The 19,143-nt window shown below is 52.8% G+C and overlaps 2 protein-coding genes across 4 annotated transcripts in view; one reads left to right on the forward strand and one right to left on the reverse strand.

Annotated features, from left to right (window-relative positions):
* Positions 1 to 4,462, reverse strand: part of IL17RB (interleukin 17 receptor B) — a gene marked incomplete at both ends in the record, with an annotated part of 13,812 nt that extends 9,350 nt beyond the window's left edge. The window contains 3 exons of the mRNA XM_080827966.1: positions 1,293 to 1,433; positions 2,179 to 2,203; positions 4,403 to 4,462. Coding sequence (XP_080684092.1) covers positions 1,293 to 1,433; positions 2,179 to 2,203; positions 4,403 to 4,462 — 226 coding nt within the window. The remainder of the gene's footprint in view (positions 1 to 1,292; positions 1,434 to 2,178; positions 2,204 to 4,402) is intronic.
* A 105-nt stretch (positions 4,463 to 4,567) lies between these two features.
* Positions 4,568 to 19,143, forward strand: part of CHDH (choline dehydrogenase) — a 38,689-nt gene continuing 24,113 nt past the window's right edge. The window contains exon 1 of one of the 3 annotated variants that reach the window (XM_080805934.1): positions 4,568 to 4,902. The gene's annotated coding sequence lies outside the window, so the exon portion shown is untranslated. Of the gene's footprint in view, positions 4,903 to 6,229; positions 6,248 to 19,143 lie in introns of those variants that run through there. The other 2 variants (XM_080805936.1, XM_080805935.1) reach the window with 2 other exon arrangements.

Below are 19,143 nucleotides of genomic sequence, written 5' to 3' on the forward strand. Positions count from 1 at the left end.
CTGTCCCACTCAGATGGAGCACAGCCCCTTTCCAGGTGCCCAGGACAAGGAGCCCATGCCCCTGTGCCCCTGTGGCTGAGCGTGCCCCCCTAGCCCTCTGAGAGCCCTCCCGCATGGTGACAGTAGCCGCCTCCCCTGTCTGTGCCAGGCCCTCCTGGATGCCTGATGCGGTGGACTTTAACAGAATCAAGTCGGTGGAAACCAGGGTAATGGGCTTTAGGTCCCCAGGGTTGGTTCATGGGAGGAACTCACAAGCTGCCTTGGGGCAATGCCAGAACCTTCACGGTGCCATGTGGGAAACGGAAGAGTAATGAACCTGAGCCAGCACTTGCCCTAAACTCAGGGCAATCATCTCAGCACTTACTGTTTTCCTCCATGAAGTAGGACATACAGGAGAGAACACAGATCAGAAGTAGACCCCGTGGTGAGTGATCACACTTGTGCAGCCAGCACTGAGGCCGAGAAACAGCCTAGGAGTGCCCTTCAAGCTTCCTGCCAGCCGCTCCCTGCCAGCCGCTCCCGAGCCAAGAGTCACCACGGCCATGACTTCTAGCCGCTCAGGTTTGCGTTCAGATGTACGCGTGGACTCCTGAGTCTGGCTCCTCCGGTCCGTGAGATTCACCCACACTGGGTTTAGCTACAGGTTGTTCACGCGCATCGCTGCCCTGGATTGGTTTTGTAGGTTTTGCAGGCCTCTGATGTGTCCCAGTCTGGGACTGTTATTAGAATAATGCTACCAGGAATCATCTAGAACAGTAGCCCCCCCTTGTCTGCAGGGCATATGTTCCAGGACCCGCAGTGGAGGCCTGGAGCCGTGGGAAGTCCCGAACTCTAATATATACTCCGTGTTTTCCTCCACATACATACCTCTGCTGAAGTTTATAAACCCAGCGCAGCAAGAGTGAGCATCAGTAACAACAGAACCGTCCTAACAACACACGGTAATAGAAGTTCCGTGAACGTGGTCTCTCTGAAACGGTCTGATTGTACTGTGCTCGCCCTTCTGCACGAGGAGGTGAAGGGCAGATGCCCGGTGACAGAGCGTTAGGCCCCCGTGGACCCGCGGAAGGTAGGTCAGAAGGAGGCTCATCGCTTCCGGACTCCGGCTGGCCCCACATTTAGCCACGGAAAGCAAAACCACGGATGAGGGGAGACCACGGTAGGAGGAGGCTTTGGGTGTGCTTTTGTCTGTATTGTTGGGTTTCTGCCAGGGGTGGGATTACTGGGCCGCACAGTCTGCACTTCTCTGCTCTATTGGATGCTTCAGGCTTTATTGCTTGGTACCAACTTACCATCAGCCCGGAGTCTCCAGCTGACGTTCATCGAGATGGAATAGTTGTCCATTGCAATGCCGCTTGTAACGGGCTCCACTCGGAGGTCCCCTAAGTCTCCTGGGGTCAGAGTGTGTTGGACCATCCACTCTGGAGATGGTCCTGGGAAGAGGCAAAACTGCCTGGGACACTCTTCTCCTGGCCCCGTCCAGTGCCATCTCGTCTCAGCGACCCACCCTGACCCCGTCCTTCGGTCATGATTCATCTCTTCCTGCTGCTAAGGCAGGCCAGGCCTGACCTTTCTTAGCGCTTGCCTGATGTATGGCGAGATTTCAGCCTCCTGGCTCCAGCCCACAGGGCACCCGGGACCACTCCACGGGCCTGTCCTATGAATCTGACCTGCTCGTTAGGTCGGTCCTACCTTCCGAGCACCTCAGCCTGCACTCCAGCCAGCTGGCCCACACCTGCCCTTCCTACCTCCTAACCCTTGCCGGTACCATCTCTCCTCCAGCTCATCCTTTCCATCCACATTTCTTGGGCAAGAGCCCACCCACCCTTCAAATACCACCATCTCAAACGCTCCTTCTCTGAAACATTGGCTTCCTGTTCTCAACTGTAAGTGACTGCCCTATCACAGCATTTGATCTCCCAGAATTGGCCCGCTTCCTTCCCACCCTAAATGGTGATTGTTGCTGCCTGTGCCCCTCTTATTGGCCAGGGAGCCAGCCTATATGAGACACTGGGAGCTCTGCCTTGCCAGGGAGACACTTCACCCACATCAGCTAACAAAGCAATGTTTCACTCTGTACCTGGTCTCCAATGACCCATTGCCTGGACTTGGACCCCCTAAAAGTCCAACTGCTCTGTCAGTGTAAAGCCCCAAATACCCATTCCCTAGCACACCTACCGGGCTCAGAGCCACACTGAATCGTCTGCAAGAGAGAAAGAAAGTGTCATGTTGAATGCTAGCAAACCCTAAGCCGTCATTTGCCAAATTAGACAAAACACCATCTTTTTCCTTTTCTTTTTTTAAGATTTTATTTATTTGACAGCACAAGCAGGGGAGCAGCAGGCAGAGGCAGAGGGAGAAGCAGGCTCCCCACTGAGCAGAGAGCTGATGCAGGACTTGATCCCAGGACTCTGGGATCATGACCTGAGCCGAGGCAGACACTTAACCGACTGAGCCACCCAGGGGGGCCCTAAAACCATCTTTTTTCTTAAAATGCATATATAAGTGGCAAACTTTTGGAGAAAAGCTGGGGTGATTCCACTTCAGTTTGGGGGAGACTGAGCTGGCTAAGCTTTGTAGGTTACGATGAACCTGACATTAGCTATTACATACTTGATCTTCAAGCCTGCTCATCACCTCACTTAAAAACTAGAGGTGGGTCTCCGCCCTTCTCTGTGCCTCACCCCCCTTCCCCTGCTGTAAGCAGGGGTGACTCTGGACTGTCATGAATACCCCTTCACACTCTGTTGTTCAACTGTAGATTTTCAGGACCATCTAGAGTATTTATTGATTCTCCCCAGGTTGAGGACTAAGCTGTGCTAAGAAGATAAACAGAAGCAAGCCATAAATGCAGTCCATGGTGCCTTCCCAGGGCCTTTAAGATAGACCTCCTCTGATACGAACTCAGCTGTGACTGTGATTTCATCCTGTTATCTTTTTAAAAGATAAAAGAGCTTTTAAAAAATAAATAGGTATCGGGACGCCTGGGTGGCTCAGTTGGTTAAGCAGCTGCCTTCGGCTCAGGTCATGATCCCAGCGTCCTGGGATCGAGTCCCGCATCGGGCTCCTTGCTCAGCAGGGAGCCTGCTTCTCCCTCTGCCTCTGCCTGCCACTCTGCCTGCCTGTGCTCGTTCGCTCTCTCTCCCTCTCTCTCTCTCTGACAAATAAATAAATAAAATCTTTAAAAAAAAAAAAAAAATAAATAAATAGGTATCATTAGTGTCCAAGAAAGGCCAGTACTACATCCCTTGGAGGTAATGGTTCATTGCTTTTTAAGCAAAAATAAATAAATAAAAATTAATAATAATAAGAATAGTAATCATAATTAGTACTTTCATTTTGGAATAAAATGCTGGACCTAAAATCGTTAACTTTCAGGCAGCAGCAATTTCCAATAACAAGACCCTATAGGCTAAAAGGCCACCGATTTGCTATCTGATACCTCCCTCTCAGCCTGAACATTTCCAAAATCTTGTATGAAAGAAGGCAAGACTTTTGATGGCTTGAGTAATCTGGGTTTGTTAGTCCCTCACCTTTGTCTTTTTACAGCTGAACTCCAGGTAATATCAGACCTTTCTTTTTTTTTTTTTAAACAAGCCACTATAGTGGGAGCTGAGTTCTAGTCAAAGGGCTGGAGAGACAAATTTTGGAAGAAGCAAAGCAACAAGGATAGTAGGGAGAGACATCAGGTAACATGAATGCGGCTTATCTTTCCATAACCATCAACGAATTACCACCAGCTTTTATGCGCTATGCTATGCTAAGAGGGCAGAGATATAAGTTCAAACGCTCTTTGGAAGATTCTCCTTCATTGGTTACCCAGAAGATTCCCTAATTCTTCAGGGCACTGGGGAAGAAAGGAAACCGGCCAGAGTCCGACAGCTCCCCAGCTCCAGGGTCACTGTACCCCAGCACAGTGGGCATCAGCATGGCAAAAAGGGCAAGTGGTGATGGGGATACAGTTCTTGCGCCCAAAGTTGGGCAGCCCTCAAGACTGCGAACAGTAACAATGTTGAGCACCTACTACGTGCCACACTCTTTGAGGCTGTCTTGCACGCCCTGTCGCTGTTCCTCACCAGATGCGAGTGAGCTGGGTAGGACTCTTCCCTTTATAGACGAGGACACGGAGCCTCGGGGAGCATGAATGACTGAGTCCAGAACGCTGGCTGGCATTTGAGTCCTGGTCCATCTGACGACGCCCCTAGCTCCAGCAGCCTGAAGCCCAGGGCGGCCTGGCCAGGACCGTCGGGCCGCCCCAGGGGGTGCGGACGTGCCCCTTCCAGGCTGCCCTCCGTGAGCCAGCGTGAGTTGGGGCGCGCGGGGGAGGGCGGGGGGCGTCGGACGCCGTCGGGTCCGGGCTGGAGGGACGGAACGCAGGAAAGGGGCGCGGGCGGAGGCTTACCGGCTCCGGGGACGCCGCTCCCCAGCACAGCGTGGCCAGGCTCAGCAGCACTAGCGACATCGCGAAGCCCGGGCCAGCCTCCAGGCGGCCGCGCTCTTATCTCGGCGCCCCGGGCCACCCCTCGGGGGCCCCGCCTCCCACAGCGCCGCCCCGGCCCGACGCCCGGGGCCGAGGGCGGACCCCTCCCTGGGTGGGGAACGCAGGAGCGCCCAGGCCTGCCGGGGCTCGCCGGGATGGGGCGCGTGGGCACCTGACGGGCCCAGCACCAGCCGGCGCGGCGCTCCCGGGGCCCCGCGCACACGTGCGAGCACTGAGCCAGGTGCGCGACTGCACACGCGCCCTCGGGACGGCCCGAGCCGAAGCGCCCGCCCGCCCGCGGTTCCCCTGCAGGCCGCGGAGAGCGCGCCGCACGCCGGCGCCGCCAGTTAGAGGGGAGCGGGTCCCGGGGCCGGCTCGCTGCCGCCCGCTCCGCCGCAGCCCCCCCGTTCCGGCCGCCGAGGGTAAGTAGCGGGGAGACGCGCCCCGACTCTCCGACCCCCCGGCCGCCGGCCCTCTGGCCTGACCGCAGTCCCGGAGCCCCGGGCGGCCTCGGGCCGGGGAGCGGGGGAGTCGGGAAGAGCCGGGCTGGCCGCCGAGGCTGGAGCCCACTTTACGCAGAGGCCCAGCGCCCGAAACCAAAGGTCTGGCGGGGGGAACGCGGGCAGCCGAAGCCTCGTGGAGTTCTTTGGAGAACTAGTTCTTCGCAGGAACTAAGTTGTGTGTTGTTATGGTGATCGAAATCCTCCCTCCCCCACCCCCAGCTTCTCGGGTGTGTGTTTATTTCCACAAAACGAGGTCTGACACGAACTCTTGGGTCTCGGAAGGCGGAAGCCGGGGCTGCTGTGGGCTTGCAGCCGCGCCGCGCGGGTTTCACTGTGCCCAGGAGTCTCCGCGCCGCCTTAAATGCAAATCCCGGGCCCGCCCTCAGATTCCGAGGGGACCCCTGGGTTCCGCTGGGCGCTGGCCCTGGTAGCTTTGACGCCTGCTGGCTGCTGAAACCATCCTTTGAGACACACTGATGTGAGGACAGGTTAACAAAATTTAGTTGGGCTGACAGTGGATCGCAGAGCTCGGAACTCCGCTGCTTCTGTCCCCTCTGCTTGCAAAGGACGAGGTTAGGGGGACCCACTCAAGGCCACTTGAACTTGCAGGCCTTGTTAGCGCCTTCTACAGATGAAGAGACCAAGGCCTAGGAAGGGCAGTGAGACTTCTGGAGGGAGCTGTCAGCTGGCAAGAGGTTGACTTTGTCAAACAGCTGTTTTTTGTTTGTTTCTCTTTGCTGAGGTCCTACTGTGTGCCAAGCCTGTCTCACCTGTGGGGTTCAGATTTGGGCCTGCATGGACTGGACCCAGCCTCAAGGTCACCTGAGGCTCTGGCCTGCATCTATGTGGGGCTCCAGGTGATGTTTCTAGAGGTCTGGTCTAATTCCTGACCACGGAGAGGGGCTCAGGTGAGGCCGTTGGCTCATCCTTGCCTGGGGCTGCCTCACCCTCGGCCCCTTACTCAACCTCTCCGAATTGCTTTGAGCCCTTTGCTTTGAGTGGTCCCTGAGACCATTTCCAGCCCCGATAATTATCTGTCTTCTCAGCAAACACCAGTAGGGTGCCAGTCCTGGGGTGCAAAGGTGAATGACACACAGTTGCTGGCAGATGGGCACTCTCGGGCCAAGAATGAATGAGATGAGTGCACGTTCCAGGGCGTATGTTCCTGCATTGCGGTGAAATTGCTGTTGGAGACAGCCTCACAGGCCAGGTGGAGATCGTGAACTTTGTCCCGTGGTGCCAAGGAGCGACAGCAGAGTTTAAGGTGGGGGGACAGTTTTAAGCCTTATAAAGGCCACCTGGGTGGCTGTGCAGGGCAGTGGGCGGCCCGGCCCTCCCGAGACCAGCAGGAAGGTATGCCTTCCCTTGGTGAACACCTGAGTGTCATGGGCCAGGCTCTGAGCTGCGCCGGCGGTATACAGCTCTGTGCCCCAGCAAGCCTTGCTTTGGGAGTACGGGGCTTAGTTCGAGGGTTTCGGGGATAGGCAGTGTTACAGAGATGAAACCGGGAGGTAGGGTTTATGAGTCAGACGTATATTGGCGGGGGGGGGGGGATCCAGGGGCGAGGGAGCAGTCCCCCTGGATCAAATGGTCAGGGTTGGCCTGACTTACATCACTTACATCACTGGCCATCAGGGGTGGCTTTGGCAAGAAGGAGAGAAAGTGGGTTCAGACATGGGAGTGGGGTAGGGGTGGTTTTAAGAAAAGAAGAGGTGGGGGTTCCTTGTACAGGGGAAGGAGCTGGTGGCTGAAGGGGGGAGGTGAGTTTGGTGTGGAGGTCACTGAGCATGGGGTGGAGGGCTGGGAAGGAGGGGATCTGGGGGAGGAGGTCTGGGGGAACGGTGCCGACACCGCCCCGACCCTCTGGGGCTCCCGGATGGTGCAGATGCCCACGGCCGGCTCTGCACACAGGACTGCGGGGTGAGGTGTGGAGAGGAAGGCCCCCAGCCACAGCTGGTGTTCCCTGTGGGCAAGCAAGCTATGGCTGCCTGTTTTCTCGGGTGGGGGCCCGGGGTCCACACTGGCTTGGAAGGTCATTCCAAAAAGTGTCCCCTGTGAGAGGTCCTTGTGGATCAAGCATGCAGCCTTTGAGGGCCCTGCTGAAAGGGACACCATTTGTTTGGCTACATGAGTCCAATAACACGGTGGCTTTATTTTATTTTATTTTTATTTGTTTGTTTGACAGATAGCGAGAGAGGGAACACAAACAGGGGGAGTGGGAGAGGGAGAAGTAGGCTTCCTGCTGAGCAAGGAGCCTGAGGCGGGGCTCGATCCCAGAACCCTGGGATCCTGACCTGAGCAGAAGGCAGACGCTTAACCACTGAGCCACCCAGGCGCCCCACGCGGGGGTTTTATAAACTGGAGGCAGGGCCACTGAATCCTCAGTGGTCTCCACATCCCCTCTCTCTCTGTGACCTGTGGCAAGTCACGGCTCTTCCCAGAGCCTCAGTTTCCTTTTCTGTACCACGGGGCGGAGGAGAGAGTGAAGTACCGTCCGCTGGAGAGGTGAGCTGAGCCTGGGAGGGAAGGAACCTTGGAGGTCCTCGGGCCCGCGCCCTTCAGCCTGGAATTCTGCCTGTTTTGGGTGTGTCAAAGGGCCTCAGTGCAGGGGATTTAGGAGGCCCCGTGGATGCACCCCTTTCCCCCAGGTGGTGCTTAGGAACCTGCCTACCCAGGAGAGCCGCTCTGCGCTTCTTTCTCTTTCTCCTCTTCCTCCTCCTCTGGCGGGGTGATGGTCAGGGCCCCTCCTAGAGCCCGCAAGACTGCCGCTAGTTCCCCGGGGCTCCTGACCCCAGACTCCCCGGGACAGGCTCTGGGACGCCGCTGGTGGCTGGGACGCCAGGACTTGCCTGGCTCTGCTGCGCACCAGCTGCTGCCCATGGAGCCCCAGTTTCCCTGTCTGTGACCTGGGGCGGACACATCTCCTCTCCGGGCCCAGCAGGGCTGTTGGAGACTCTGAGGAGATAGGAAGAAAGTTGAAGGGTTTCAAGATGCTGTGTAAATTTGGGGTCAGGGAAGACAGGACAAAAAACCAAATTAGTGCCTCTGGGACCCAAGTAAGGGAATTCCTCTAGACCCAAGGGCCCTGACAGCCTCAGGTCCTGTCACCTCTGTCAGGCCTTTGTTTTCTCAGCCTGGTCCATCCCTGCGAGAACAAGGCCATTGAGGTTATTGACATGCCCCGTGGCCCGCCTCCGCCCAGATGGAATTTTCCACTGTGCTCCTTTTGCAAATATTAATCAAGGCCCTGGCCAGTCAACAGTGGACTCATTGTCTCGTGAAGAGCAGGCAGTTTCTGGCAGCTTCCCAGGGCCTCGGCGGCCCACCTGAGCTGGGACATGTGGCCGTTGGGCGCACCCCTGCCCTCGGTAGCCCTCCGACTCCTCTGCTCCAGCTGGTTGAGCTTTGCAGGGTCAAAGGCTGCTTTGAGCAATGGGAAGCCACACAGAAAGCCCGCACCGCACCCCACTGTTCCCCGCAGGGCCACACAGTGGAGATGACCTGCTCTGCTGTATGAGGAGGGGCAGGCCCAGAACAGTGCACTAGGACTCAGGCCTGTCCCAGGAGGAAGGCCCATGAGGTCCCGACCCATGTACACCTGCATGGTGTTTGCCTGTGTTGTCACACTGCAGCCTGAAGTTGGTCGGGACAGGGGGGCAGGGACCGCTGTTCTCCCCAAGCCCCATCCGTCCATGGGGTGCTCTCGGGAGGTTTACTGGAGACTCCGGGCGCACTGAGCAGGGTTGATGATCTATGTTTTGACCGGTGATACGTGAATTAATCTATTATCAGTGGTATTATTATTGGCCCGGGTGGCACCTGGCAGAAGAGGAAGCAGGGCAAGTGGGGCTATGTGGGGAGTAGGGCGAGGACAGGACTCTGGCCACACTGGGGATGTGACAAAGTCGCCGTGTGCTTTGGTTTGGCACTTTTCATTTTTTGAAGGGTGTTTTTTGGCTCTTACTAACTTTTGCTCTCCCAGCAAACCTAAGAAAGACGTGACTCTGTTCCCATTTTTTAGATGGGAAAACTGAGATCCAGAGGGGCTAAAGAAGCCATGAGCGGTGACCACTTTGGGGCTGGAACCCAAGGACCTTGGCCAGCAGCTCCTTTCCTTTTCAGAAAGCCCATCATCATACGAGGGGACCCCACAGACAAAGTCACTGTGTGAAATTGCCATAGGTTTCTCAACTCTGGTTTCCGATTCTGTGCTTATCTTCCCCAGACCATCGGCAGCAGCGTGTGCACTGGCTGTCCTGCATCCGGTCATATCTGGGTGGGAGGTGGGTTTGAGACGACATAACCATGTCAGTGGGACACCAGGTCAGTGTCCCATCCAACAAGCAGGGATTTTCTTACCCTCCTCAAAAATCCAGCCGGTGTTCACGTTCCCAGGATTTAAGTAAGATGACGCGTTGGTCTTGAGATTTCTTTGCTCCTCTCCCCCTGTCTCATTTATTTTTCGCTGGAATCTGTTCTTGAAGAGGTGTATGGCATTCCCCTGACTGGGTTTCTAGGTGGCCTTTTTGGCGCTCCTCTGACTTTCTTCTGAATTGGTGGGTGGATCCAGAAATGTGAGCAGATTCAGGTTTGAGTTTTTAGGCAAGGGGATTTCGTAGGTGTGGTGTCTCTCCCAATCGGATGGGGGACCCCCCAGATGTGGGGTGACTCTTGTCACTGTCCTGGCATCTGAGGGCACAGAGCCAGGTATGAAGGCAGTACCTCTAGGGACAGTGCCTCCCTTGGGGCACTATGGGCCTCCACGGTCACTAGGAGCTGAGCTTCGTGCCCAGTCTGCCCAGGCTGTGTCTACACGGTCACTGTTTAAAAGCTTAACAGGTCCTTTCATGTCACTGGGCCCTTTCTTTCTCTCCGCCATCCCCTCTTGGTAGGCGGTTAGGTCTTATCGTTGCTTGCTGGCGGAAACCACTCAGGTCGGACCTCTTCTGCTTGCCTTTTCGTAGTCGTGAAGAGTTCTCTTCTGGTTAAATTCCAAGAACTGAGATCGTGGAGACAAAAGGCGGCCCTTTAAAGCCCAGTTGTGTCCATTACCTTCCGGAAAGGTTTGCGCGCTCCGTACCTGCGCCCAAAGCAGCTTCACTGTCATTGGCTTTGCCCCAGTGGAGCGTCTCGAAGGGGAAGCAGCCTGGGACTGCTTGCTCCCTCCCCAGAGTGGTCATCTCTTCCTGGGTTACCAACAAAAACTAGGACTTCGGTGGCCCAAAGAGCCTGGTCCTAGCCCAGTACACTGCACAGGCTGGAGGCTGGAATGGATACACACACACACACACACACACACACACACACACGTGTGCATGTCAGGAAATCGTGAAGAACCCGTTACAAGTGTTGTTTCAGAAAGTTTGGTCTGTTCTCCAGCCGTGTGATTTGGAGATGGACTGTGTCCCCAGTGTGGGCACTCCTGAGATGCCAGGTAAGCATTTTACTCTGGGCACACTTCTGTGGCAGTTGGACACCACCAGAATTATCAAACTGGATAATTGGTCACGAGCTCAAAATTACATGGAAATTTGTCCTTCTACAAGAAATTCTGACGGTGAAATTTGGCAAGTTACTCAACATACACAGTCACCGGCTGGTTTCAGAACTTGAAATGAGAGTTGTTAGTTGGCACCAAGTACGACGGTGACGAAGGCCTCTAGCGAGACTTCACAGAGGGGCTGGCTCCTGCATTCGATGCCCCCCCCCCCCACTAAGTGTCATCTCTGCGCTTGGCCCGTCTGCTGTGGCCGTCACAGGCTGGGGGTGGGGGCCTGAACCGACCAGGGCCTCGCTTCGCCGGCAGAAGTGCCACAGGGACCCGGTGGCCAGCCCCAGGCTGACGGGCCCAATGGAGGGGCTTGCTCGGTGTGACCACCTTGTGCCCCAGGGTCTTCTTCCCTGGACTGGGAGGCAGAACAGAAATCTCCACTTGCCCTTTCCTCTCCGGCTTGGAGCCCAGGAGTGGACAGGCAGGGCCCTAAACAGAGCCAGGGTTGGTCCCGGGAAACAGGGCAGGTCAGGGGTATAGGCCCCCAGACCCAAAAGGCAGCCTTAGATGCCACCGACCTGTGATAGGACTCCACACCCACCCCCCAGTGAGCATGCGCGCACACACACACACACATACACACTCTCTCTCTCTCTCTCTCCCCCTCTCCCCCTCAAATGGACACATGTGCTATCCTGGCTTTCTCTGGTTCCTTACCTCCACCCCACTGCTCACTCTCCACACAGCCAATACCAGGGAGCTCCTTCCCCACCCAGGTAGCAAAGTAGGAAGGGCTACTTCCCTGTGACTGCTGCCCCTTGTTGGTCAGTCTGTCCACCCACCTGGTCTGGAAGCCTGAGGGCACTGCACTAGGGATGAGGGGGTCCCTGTCCCCAAGGAGTTCCCTTTGGGTAGTGAGCCCTCCCTCTGCAACTCCATTCCCACCACCGCCTTATTCCCTTGCACACAGTGAGTGTGTTGGAGGACCTGTCACTTTCCATCACCGTGAGCCAGGAGCTGTGTCTCCTCTGCGCCCTCAGCCCCGACCTGCCTTCTGAGGGAGCCGGCCCCCTCAGATGGGTCTCAGGAACAGGGACATGTTGCTCTGGGGTAGGAGTGGCCTGGGGCCTGGGCACCAAGCCTGTCTGCCTGGAGAGGAGAGGAAAGCCCAGCCCACCCCATCCCTGGCCATGCGGCAGAGAGCTGGACCACGTGCATCCTGAGAAGGGGAAGTGAGAGTGCGTTGCACTGTCCTGTCCCCATTATTCAGCAAAGTCTGGGCCAGGGATTCTTGGAGGAGGCGGGGGTGGGAGGCAGAGGTGCCCAAGGGACTTTCCCAATTTCAACAGAGGTTGGGACCAGATAGATCACAGTTCAGTCTGCCCCTGGCCAGAGGCTGGAGAGATGCGTGCTGAGTTGAAGGTCAGACCCAGAGCTTTGAGAGCAGTGAAAGGTTCCTCCGTGGGGGAGCACATGGAGGGGGTGTTGGAGGCAGAGCTGTGGTAGGAGATGGGGTTTCGAGTGACGGAGGTCCAGGAGAGTAAGTGACCTGCTGTCACCCCATGAATAAGGAACCTGTCTTCACTTCTCCACAGTAGGCTCGATGCCTCCTAGTAAAGGCGCCACGTTGCTTCCTAATCCTGTCGACCTCTGTTCTCACGTATTTCCAACCTTCATTGGAGCTGTCACCTGGATCAAGACACAGAGTGAGGCAGGTGCAAGGGAAGACACCTGGGGCAGGATCCCGGACTTCTTTATACTTTATACTTCTTTTTTTTTTATTATGGCAAAATATACGTAACACAAAAATGACCAGTTTTACCATTTGTAAATGTATAGTTCAGTGACATTAAGTACATTAATGCTCTGCAACCATCACTGCTGTCCATTCCCAGAATGTTCCAGCACCTCAAACAGAGGTTCTGTACCCGCCAAACAGTACAGGCTTTGCTCTAATTATGGTGCTTCGCAGATCCGGTTCTCACAAATGAAGCTTGCGGCAACCCCACGGCCGGCGACGTCTTTTGACGCCATTTTTCTAACAGCATCTGCTCGCCGCATGTCTCTGTGTCACCGTTTGCTAATTCCTGCAGGATTCCCAACTTCCATGTCCCTTACGGCGATCTGTGGCCCGGGCTGTCCGACGTGCTGTTGTCTTCGTCTGGGACTGCTGCCGGCCGCGCCGTGAGGCCGTGAACTCCGCCCGTGAACGTGGCGCCGCCTGACCGCCCCAGCGGCCCGCCGTTCCCCTTCTCTGCCCTCTCCTTGGCTCTTCCCGTTCCCTGAGACAAACACTGGGGAACTCAGGCCAGGGGCCTCAGAAAGGAAGAGATCCAGTTTAAATCAAAGCCAGGAAGGACGGAGCCCCGCGAGGAAGGCGTCCTGCAAGCTGAGACGGCCCGGAAGCTAGGCCTCGTGGGCCAAACTGCCAGCCACGTTGTGAGCACAGAGGAAGTCCTTGAGGGAGATTTTAATCAAAAGTGCTCTTTCGGGGCACCTGGGTGGTACAGTGGGTTAAAGCCTCTGCCTTCAGCTCAGGTCATGATCTCAGGGTCCTGGGATCGAGCCCCGCATCGGGCTCTCTGCTCGGCAGGAGCCTGCTTCCTCCTCCCTCTCTGTCTGCCTCTCTGCCTATTTGTGATCTCTATCTGTCAAATAAATAAATAAAATCTTTAAAAAAATAATATTAAAAGTGCTCCTTCGGTGAACACGCAAATGCTAAGAAAGCGACACAGTCTTATTGCTGCGATGGAGAAGGTCTGAGGGGCCTGGAGAGGATCAAAGCAGCCACCACATTCCCTTAAGCCAAAGCCTAACTAAGCCAGAGCAAGGCCCACACTCTCTTCCGTTCTGTGAAGGCTGCAGGAGAACGGTCTGAAGCTTGCCAAGGTGGGTTCACGAGGCAGAAGGGAAGATCATAGAAGTACAAGAAGCAGCAGGTGCTGACAGAGAAGCAGCAGCAAATTACCCGGAAGGTCCAGCTCAGCCAATTCACGAAGGCGGCGACACTAAACAGCAGGGTTTCGGCGTAGATGTAACAGCCTCCTGTTGGGAGAAGATGCCATCTAGGGCTTTCATGGCTGGAGAAGAGAAGTCAGTGCCTGGCTTCTAAGCTTCAAAGGACAAGCCGACTCTCTTTTTAGTGGTGAATGTAGCCGGGCACTCGAAGGTGAAGCTGATGCTCATTTTCCCTTTGGAAGATCCCAGGGCCCCGAAGAATAATGCTTGTCTGTGTTCTGGAAGGGAACAGCAAAGCCTGGATGTCCGCTCCTCTGTTTACGACATGGTTTACTGAATATTTTAAGCCCACGATTGAGACCTAGTGCTCAGAAAAAGAAGATTCTTTTCAAAACATGGCTGCTCACTGACAAAGCGCCTGGTCGCCAGGGAGTTCTCATGGAGACACACAGCAAGATTCATGTCATTTTCCTGTCCACTAACACGACGTCCATTCTTCAGCCCCTGGTTCGTGGAGCAATTTCAACTGTTGAGTCTTATTATTTAAGAACTATGCTTCCTAAGTAGGTAGCTGCGGGAGACAATGATTCACCTGATGGATCTGGGCAAAGTCAATTAAAAAGTCCTCGGGAAAGAATTCGCCGTCTAGGTGCCATGAAGAACATGTGTGATGCGTGAGAGGAGGTCAAAATATCAACTCGAGTAGGAGTTTGGAAGAAGCAGATTCCTGCCCTCACGGAAGACTTTGAGGGCCTTGAGGCTTCTGTGGAGGAAGTAACTTTAGACGTAGTGCAAACAGCAAGAGAACCAGAGTTAGAAGTGGAGCCTGGAGATGGCACAGCATTGCTGCCCTCTCTCGATAAAACTTGAATGGATGAGGGGTGCCTGGGTGGCTCAGTGGGTTACGCCTCTGCCTTCAGCTCAGGTCATGATCTCGGGGTCCTGGGATCAAGCCCCGCATCGGGTTCCCTGCTCAGCGGGGAGCCTGCTTCTCCCTCTCCCTCTGCTTGTGTTCCTTCTCTGGCTGTGTCTCTCTCTGTCAAATAAAAAACAAAACAAAACAAAAACCTTGAACGGATGAGGAGTTGCCTCTCAGGGGTGAGCAAAGAAAATGGTTTCTTGAGCTGGAATCCCTTCCAGGTGAGGGTGCCATGATGATTTTTGAAATGACAACAAAGGACTTAGAATATCACATACACTTAGTTGATAAGCAGCAGTGGGATGTGAGAAGATTGACTCCAGTTTTCAGAGAGGTTCTACCGTGGGTGAAATGCCATCAGATGCGTCGTGTGCTACGGGGAAATCATTTGGGAAAGCGAGAGTCACTCAGTGCGGCAAACTTCTCTCTTGTCCTACTTAAGAAATCGCCACAGCCACCCCAGCTTTGAGGAACCAGCGCCCTGAGTGGTCAGCAGCCGTCAACATGGAGGCAGGGCCCTCTGCCAGCCCAGAGAGTATGACTCTCTGTAAACTCAGATGATGGTTAGCATTTTTTAGTCAAAAAATTTTTTTTAAATTAAGGTATATACATTGGTTTTTTTAAAGCATAATGCTATTACATACTTCACAGACTATTGTACAGGGTGAACAGCACTTTTTTTTTTTTAAGATTTTATTTATTTGTTTATTTGACAGAGAGAGACACAGTGAGAGAGGGAACACAAGCAGGGGGAGTGGGTGAGGGAGAAGCAGGCTTCCCGCTGAGCAGGGAGCCCGATGCGGGGCTCGATCCCAGGACCCTGAGATCATGACCTGAGCCGAAGGCAGTTGCTTAACTACTGAGCCACCCAGTCACCCTGAACAGCACTTTAACACGCACTGGGAAACCGAAAGCTTCATTTGACTCACTTTATTGTGAAATTTGCTTTATTGTGTCGATCTGGAACCAAACCTGCCATATTTCAGAGGTGTGCCTGTGACTCGCCATTTCCTCTCCCCCAACCTCTGGTCACCTCGAATCTCTTCTCTGTCTCTTTGAATTTCTCTCATATACGTGGAACCACACAGCATCCGTCTTTTCATGACTGACTGATTTCATTTCACATAGGGTTTTCAAGATTCATCCATGTTGGGGCGCCTGGTTGGCTCTGTTGGCTAAGTGACTGCCCCCTCAGCTCAGGTCACCATCCTGGAGTCCCAGGATCGAGTCCCGCGTCCGGCTCCCTGCTCAGCTCAGGGAGTCCGCTTCTCCCTCGGCCCCTCCCCTCTCTTGTGCACATACTCTCTCAAATCAGTAAATAAAATCTTAAAAAAAAAAAAGCTTCGTCCATGTCATAGCATGTGTTAGGATTCTGTTCCTATTGAAGGCTGAGTAATACTCCGTTTCACGGATCTCCCGCACCTTGTTCCTTCAGTCACCTCTTGGCTGCCGCTTGCCTTGTTCCTCCCTTTCTGCTGTTGTGAATGATTCTGCTAGAAACACTGCAGTGCAAGTGCACACACAGATTTTATGGACGGAATATGGAATATCGCCAGTATTTGAGACCCTGCTGTCAGTTCTTTTGGGTGTATATCTGGAGTAGAACTACCAGATCATATGGTAATTCTATGTTTAACTTTTTTTTTTTAAAGAATTTATTTATTTATTTGACAGAGAGATAGCACAAGTAGGCAGAGCAGCAGGCAGAGGGAGAGGGAGAAGCAGGCTCTCCGCTGAGCAGGGAGCCCGATGCAGGACTCGATCCCAGGACCCTGGGATCATGACCTGAGCCAAAGGCAGCTGCTTAACTGACTGAGCCACCCAGGTGCCCCACTATGTTTAACTTTTTGAGGAACCGTCAAACTGGTTTTTTGTTTTGTTTTTTTTTCCGCAGTGACTGTACCATTTTACGCTCCAGCCCACGGCGCCCAGGAGTTCGAATTTCTCGATATCTTTGTCAACGCTCATTCTTTTCCTTTCTTTAAAATTTATTTCAGACATCCTAATTCTAAGTGTATTCATATTTTCTATTTCTTTATAACTCAGTTTGGGAGATGCTGTATTTCTGGGAGTTCGTTGGGAATTTTCATCTAGGTTATCTAATTTGTTGGGATAGTTATTCCTAGTGCTCTCATGGTCCTTTTTATTTCTGTAAAACAGTAGCCATGTCCCTGCCTTCATTGCTGATTTTACTAATTGGAGTCTTCTCTCTTTTTTCTTATCCAGTGGACTTAAAGGCTTGTCCTTTGTTATTTTGTTTCGTTAGTTTGAAGAACAACTTTTGGCTTGATTTTCTCTATTGTTTTTTTCGTTCCTTATTTCATTTATCTCTGTTCTAATCTATTATTTCCTTCCTTCTGATAACTTTGGGCTTACTTTGCTCTTCTTTTTCTAGTACCTTAAGATGTAAAGTTAGGTGTTCAATGTACAATTTGTATTTTTCTTAACCATGGGTTATATGCTACTGCTTTAGGAAGTTTTTATATAAGTCGATGGTGTTGTCTTGATTCTTGTAAAGATGTAAAGTTAGGGTTTTTTGGGTTTTCTTTTTTTGAGAACTTTATTTTTTTAAAGATTTTATTTATTTATTTGTCAGAGAGAGAGAGAGAGAGAGAGAGAGAGAGCACAGGCAGACAGAGTGGCAGAGGGAGGAGCAGGCTCCCCGCGGAGCAAGGAGCCCGATGTGGGACTCGATCCCAGGATGCTGGGATCATGACCTGAGCCGAAGGCAGCCGCCCAACCAACTGAGCCACCCAGGCGTCCCGAGAACTTTTTTTTTTTTTTTAAAGATTTTATTTATTTATTTGACAGAGAGAGAGATCAGAGGCAGACAGAGAGGCAGGCAGAGAGAGGGGGAAGCAGGCTCCCCTCTGTGCAGAGAGCCCGACTTGGGGCTTGATCCCAAGACCCTGAGATCATGACCTGAGCCGAAGGCAGAGGCTTAACCCACTGAGCCACTGAAGTGCCCCTCTTCTTTTTTAACATATGCATTTGCAACTAAAAATTTCCCTCTTCGCGCCGCTTTTGTTCCATCTCATAAGTTTCCATGTGTTGTTTTCCTCATTGGCCTCTAATATCCCTCCCGATTTCTTCTTCGACAAATTGGTTGTTTAAGAGTGTTGTTTAATTTCCACATATTTGTGAATTTTCTAGTTTTCCTTTGGATGTTGATTTCTATTTTCATTCCATTATGATTAGAAAAGATACTTTGTGTGATTTCAGTCTTTTTAAATTTTTAAGATTTGTGCCCTATTATATGTCTGTCCTGGAAGAAGGTTCCATGAATACTTGAGAAGAACATCTGACCTGCCGTTGTTCGGTGGAGTGTCCTAGGTCCAGTGGGTTGTAGTGTTAATCAAGTCAGCCACTGCCTGTTGATCTATCTGGGTATCCTGTCCGTCACTGAAATCCGAGTACAGAAATCGCCCCTTACTACGTTAGAATTGTCTATTACTCCCTTCAGATCTGTTAGCGTTTGCTTCAGATATTTTGGGGCTCTGGTATTGGGTACACGTATGAATTACACGTTTTAAAACCGTATTTACAGGGGTGACTGGGTGGCTCAGTGGGTTAAATAGTTTAAAAAAAAACTATTTATATAAAGGTTTTCTTTAGGTCCTACCGTGCATAGTTTGCTTTTTATTTTTTTTTTAAGATTTTATTTATTTATTTGACAGACAGAGATCACAAGTAGGCAGAGAGGCAGACAGAGAGAGGAGGAAGCAGGCCCCCCGCTGTGCAGAGAGCCAGATGCGGGACTCGATCCCAGGACCCTGGGATCATGACCTGAGCTGAAGGCAGAGGCTTTAACCCACTGAGCCACCCAGGTGCCCCTGCTTTTTATATTTGAATATATTTCCAAGATTCATTCGTGTTGCTGTGAGTTTCTGGGTCCCTTCATCTTCATTGTTCTATGGTGTTTCTTTGTATGACCCTCCTCCAACTTTCTGTGGCCTTGATATTTCCATATACATGTGGGAGTCAGCATGTCAATTTCTAGAAAAAAAAATCCTGATATTTGATTGGCATTACGTCTTATCTATAAATCAGTTTCGAGAGTATTGACATCATAGCAACGTTAGGTCTTCCTGTTCATGCTGTCTCTTTCTGTTTATTTAGGTTATCTTTACTTTTTATCAACCGTGTTGTCGTTTTCATTGTATAAGTCTTGCACGTATTTTGTTACATCTGCTCCTAAGTATTTCGTATTTCTTGGTGCTCTTGTAAATGGTATGGTTTTGTTTTGTCGTTACCCCATGGCAGACAGGATCAACCAGACCCTACCACCACCCAGAATGTGTTGGAAATTGGAGACTGATGACACCACACATATATCAAGTGGCTCTCTGAAAAGCCTTGTTTTTCCATAATGGGGTTTTCTGGGGGAGAGCAGTGCAGACAAACCCAAGTTGGTCTGGGATAGCCCAAGTGAAGGGAAGGCTGGATGGCTCTGGTTTTTACTGTGGTGTGGGTGTGGAACCAAGGTGGGCTGGAGTTGCAAGATTTGAAAGGCCCCCTCCCTGCCCCCACAGCACAGGAATGGCAGGGCTTTCTTACTGACTTGCTCAGATACAGGGCAAGAGAGAGGCATGGAGCTTAAAGCTGTCAGTGATCAAGCATCAAAAATAAACTCAGTCTTGGGGCGCCTGGGTGGCTCGGTGGGTTGAGCCGCTGCCTTGGGCTCGGGTCGTGGTCTCAGGGTCCTGGGATCGAATTCCGCATTGGGCTCTCTGCTCAGCGGGGAGCCTGCTTCCCCCTCTCTGTCTGCTGCTCTGCCTACTTGTGATCTCTC

Source organism: Martes martes, assembly GCF_963455335.1.
Source record: "Martes martes genome assembly, chromosome: 1".
Classification (NCBI taxonomy): Eukaryota; Metazoa; Chordata; class Mammalia; order Carnivora; family Mustelidae; genus Martes; species Martes martes.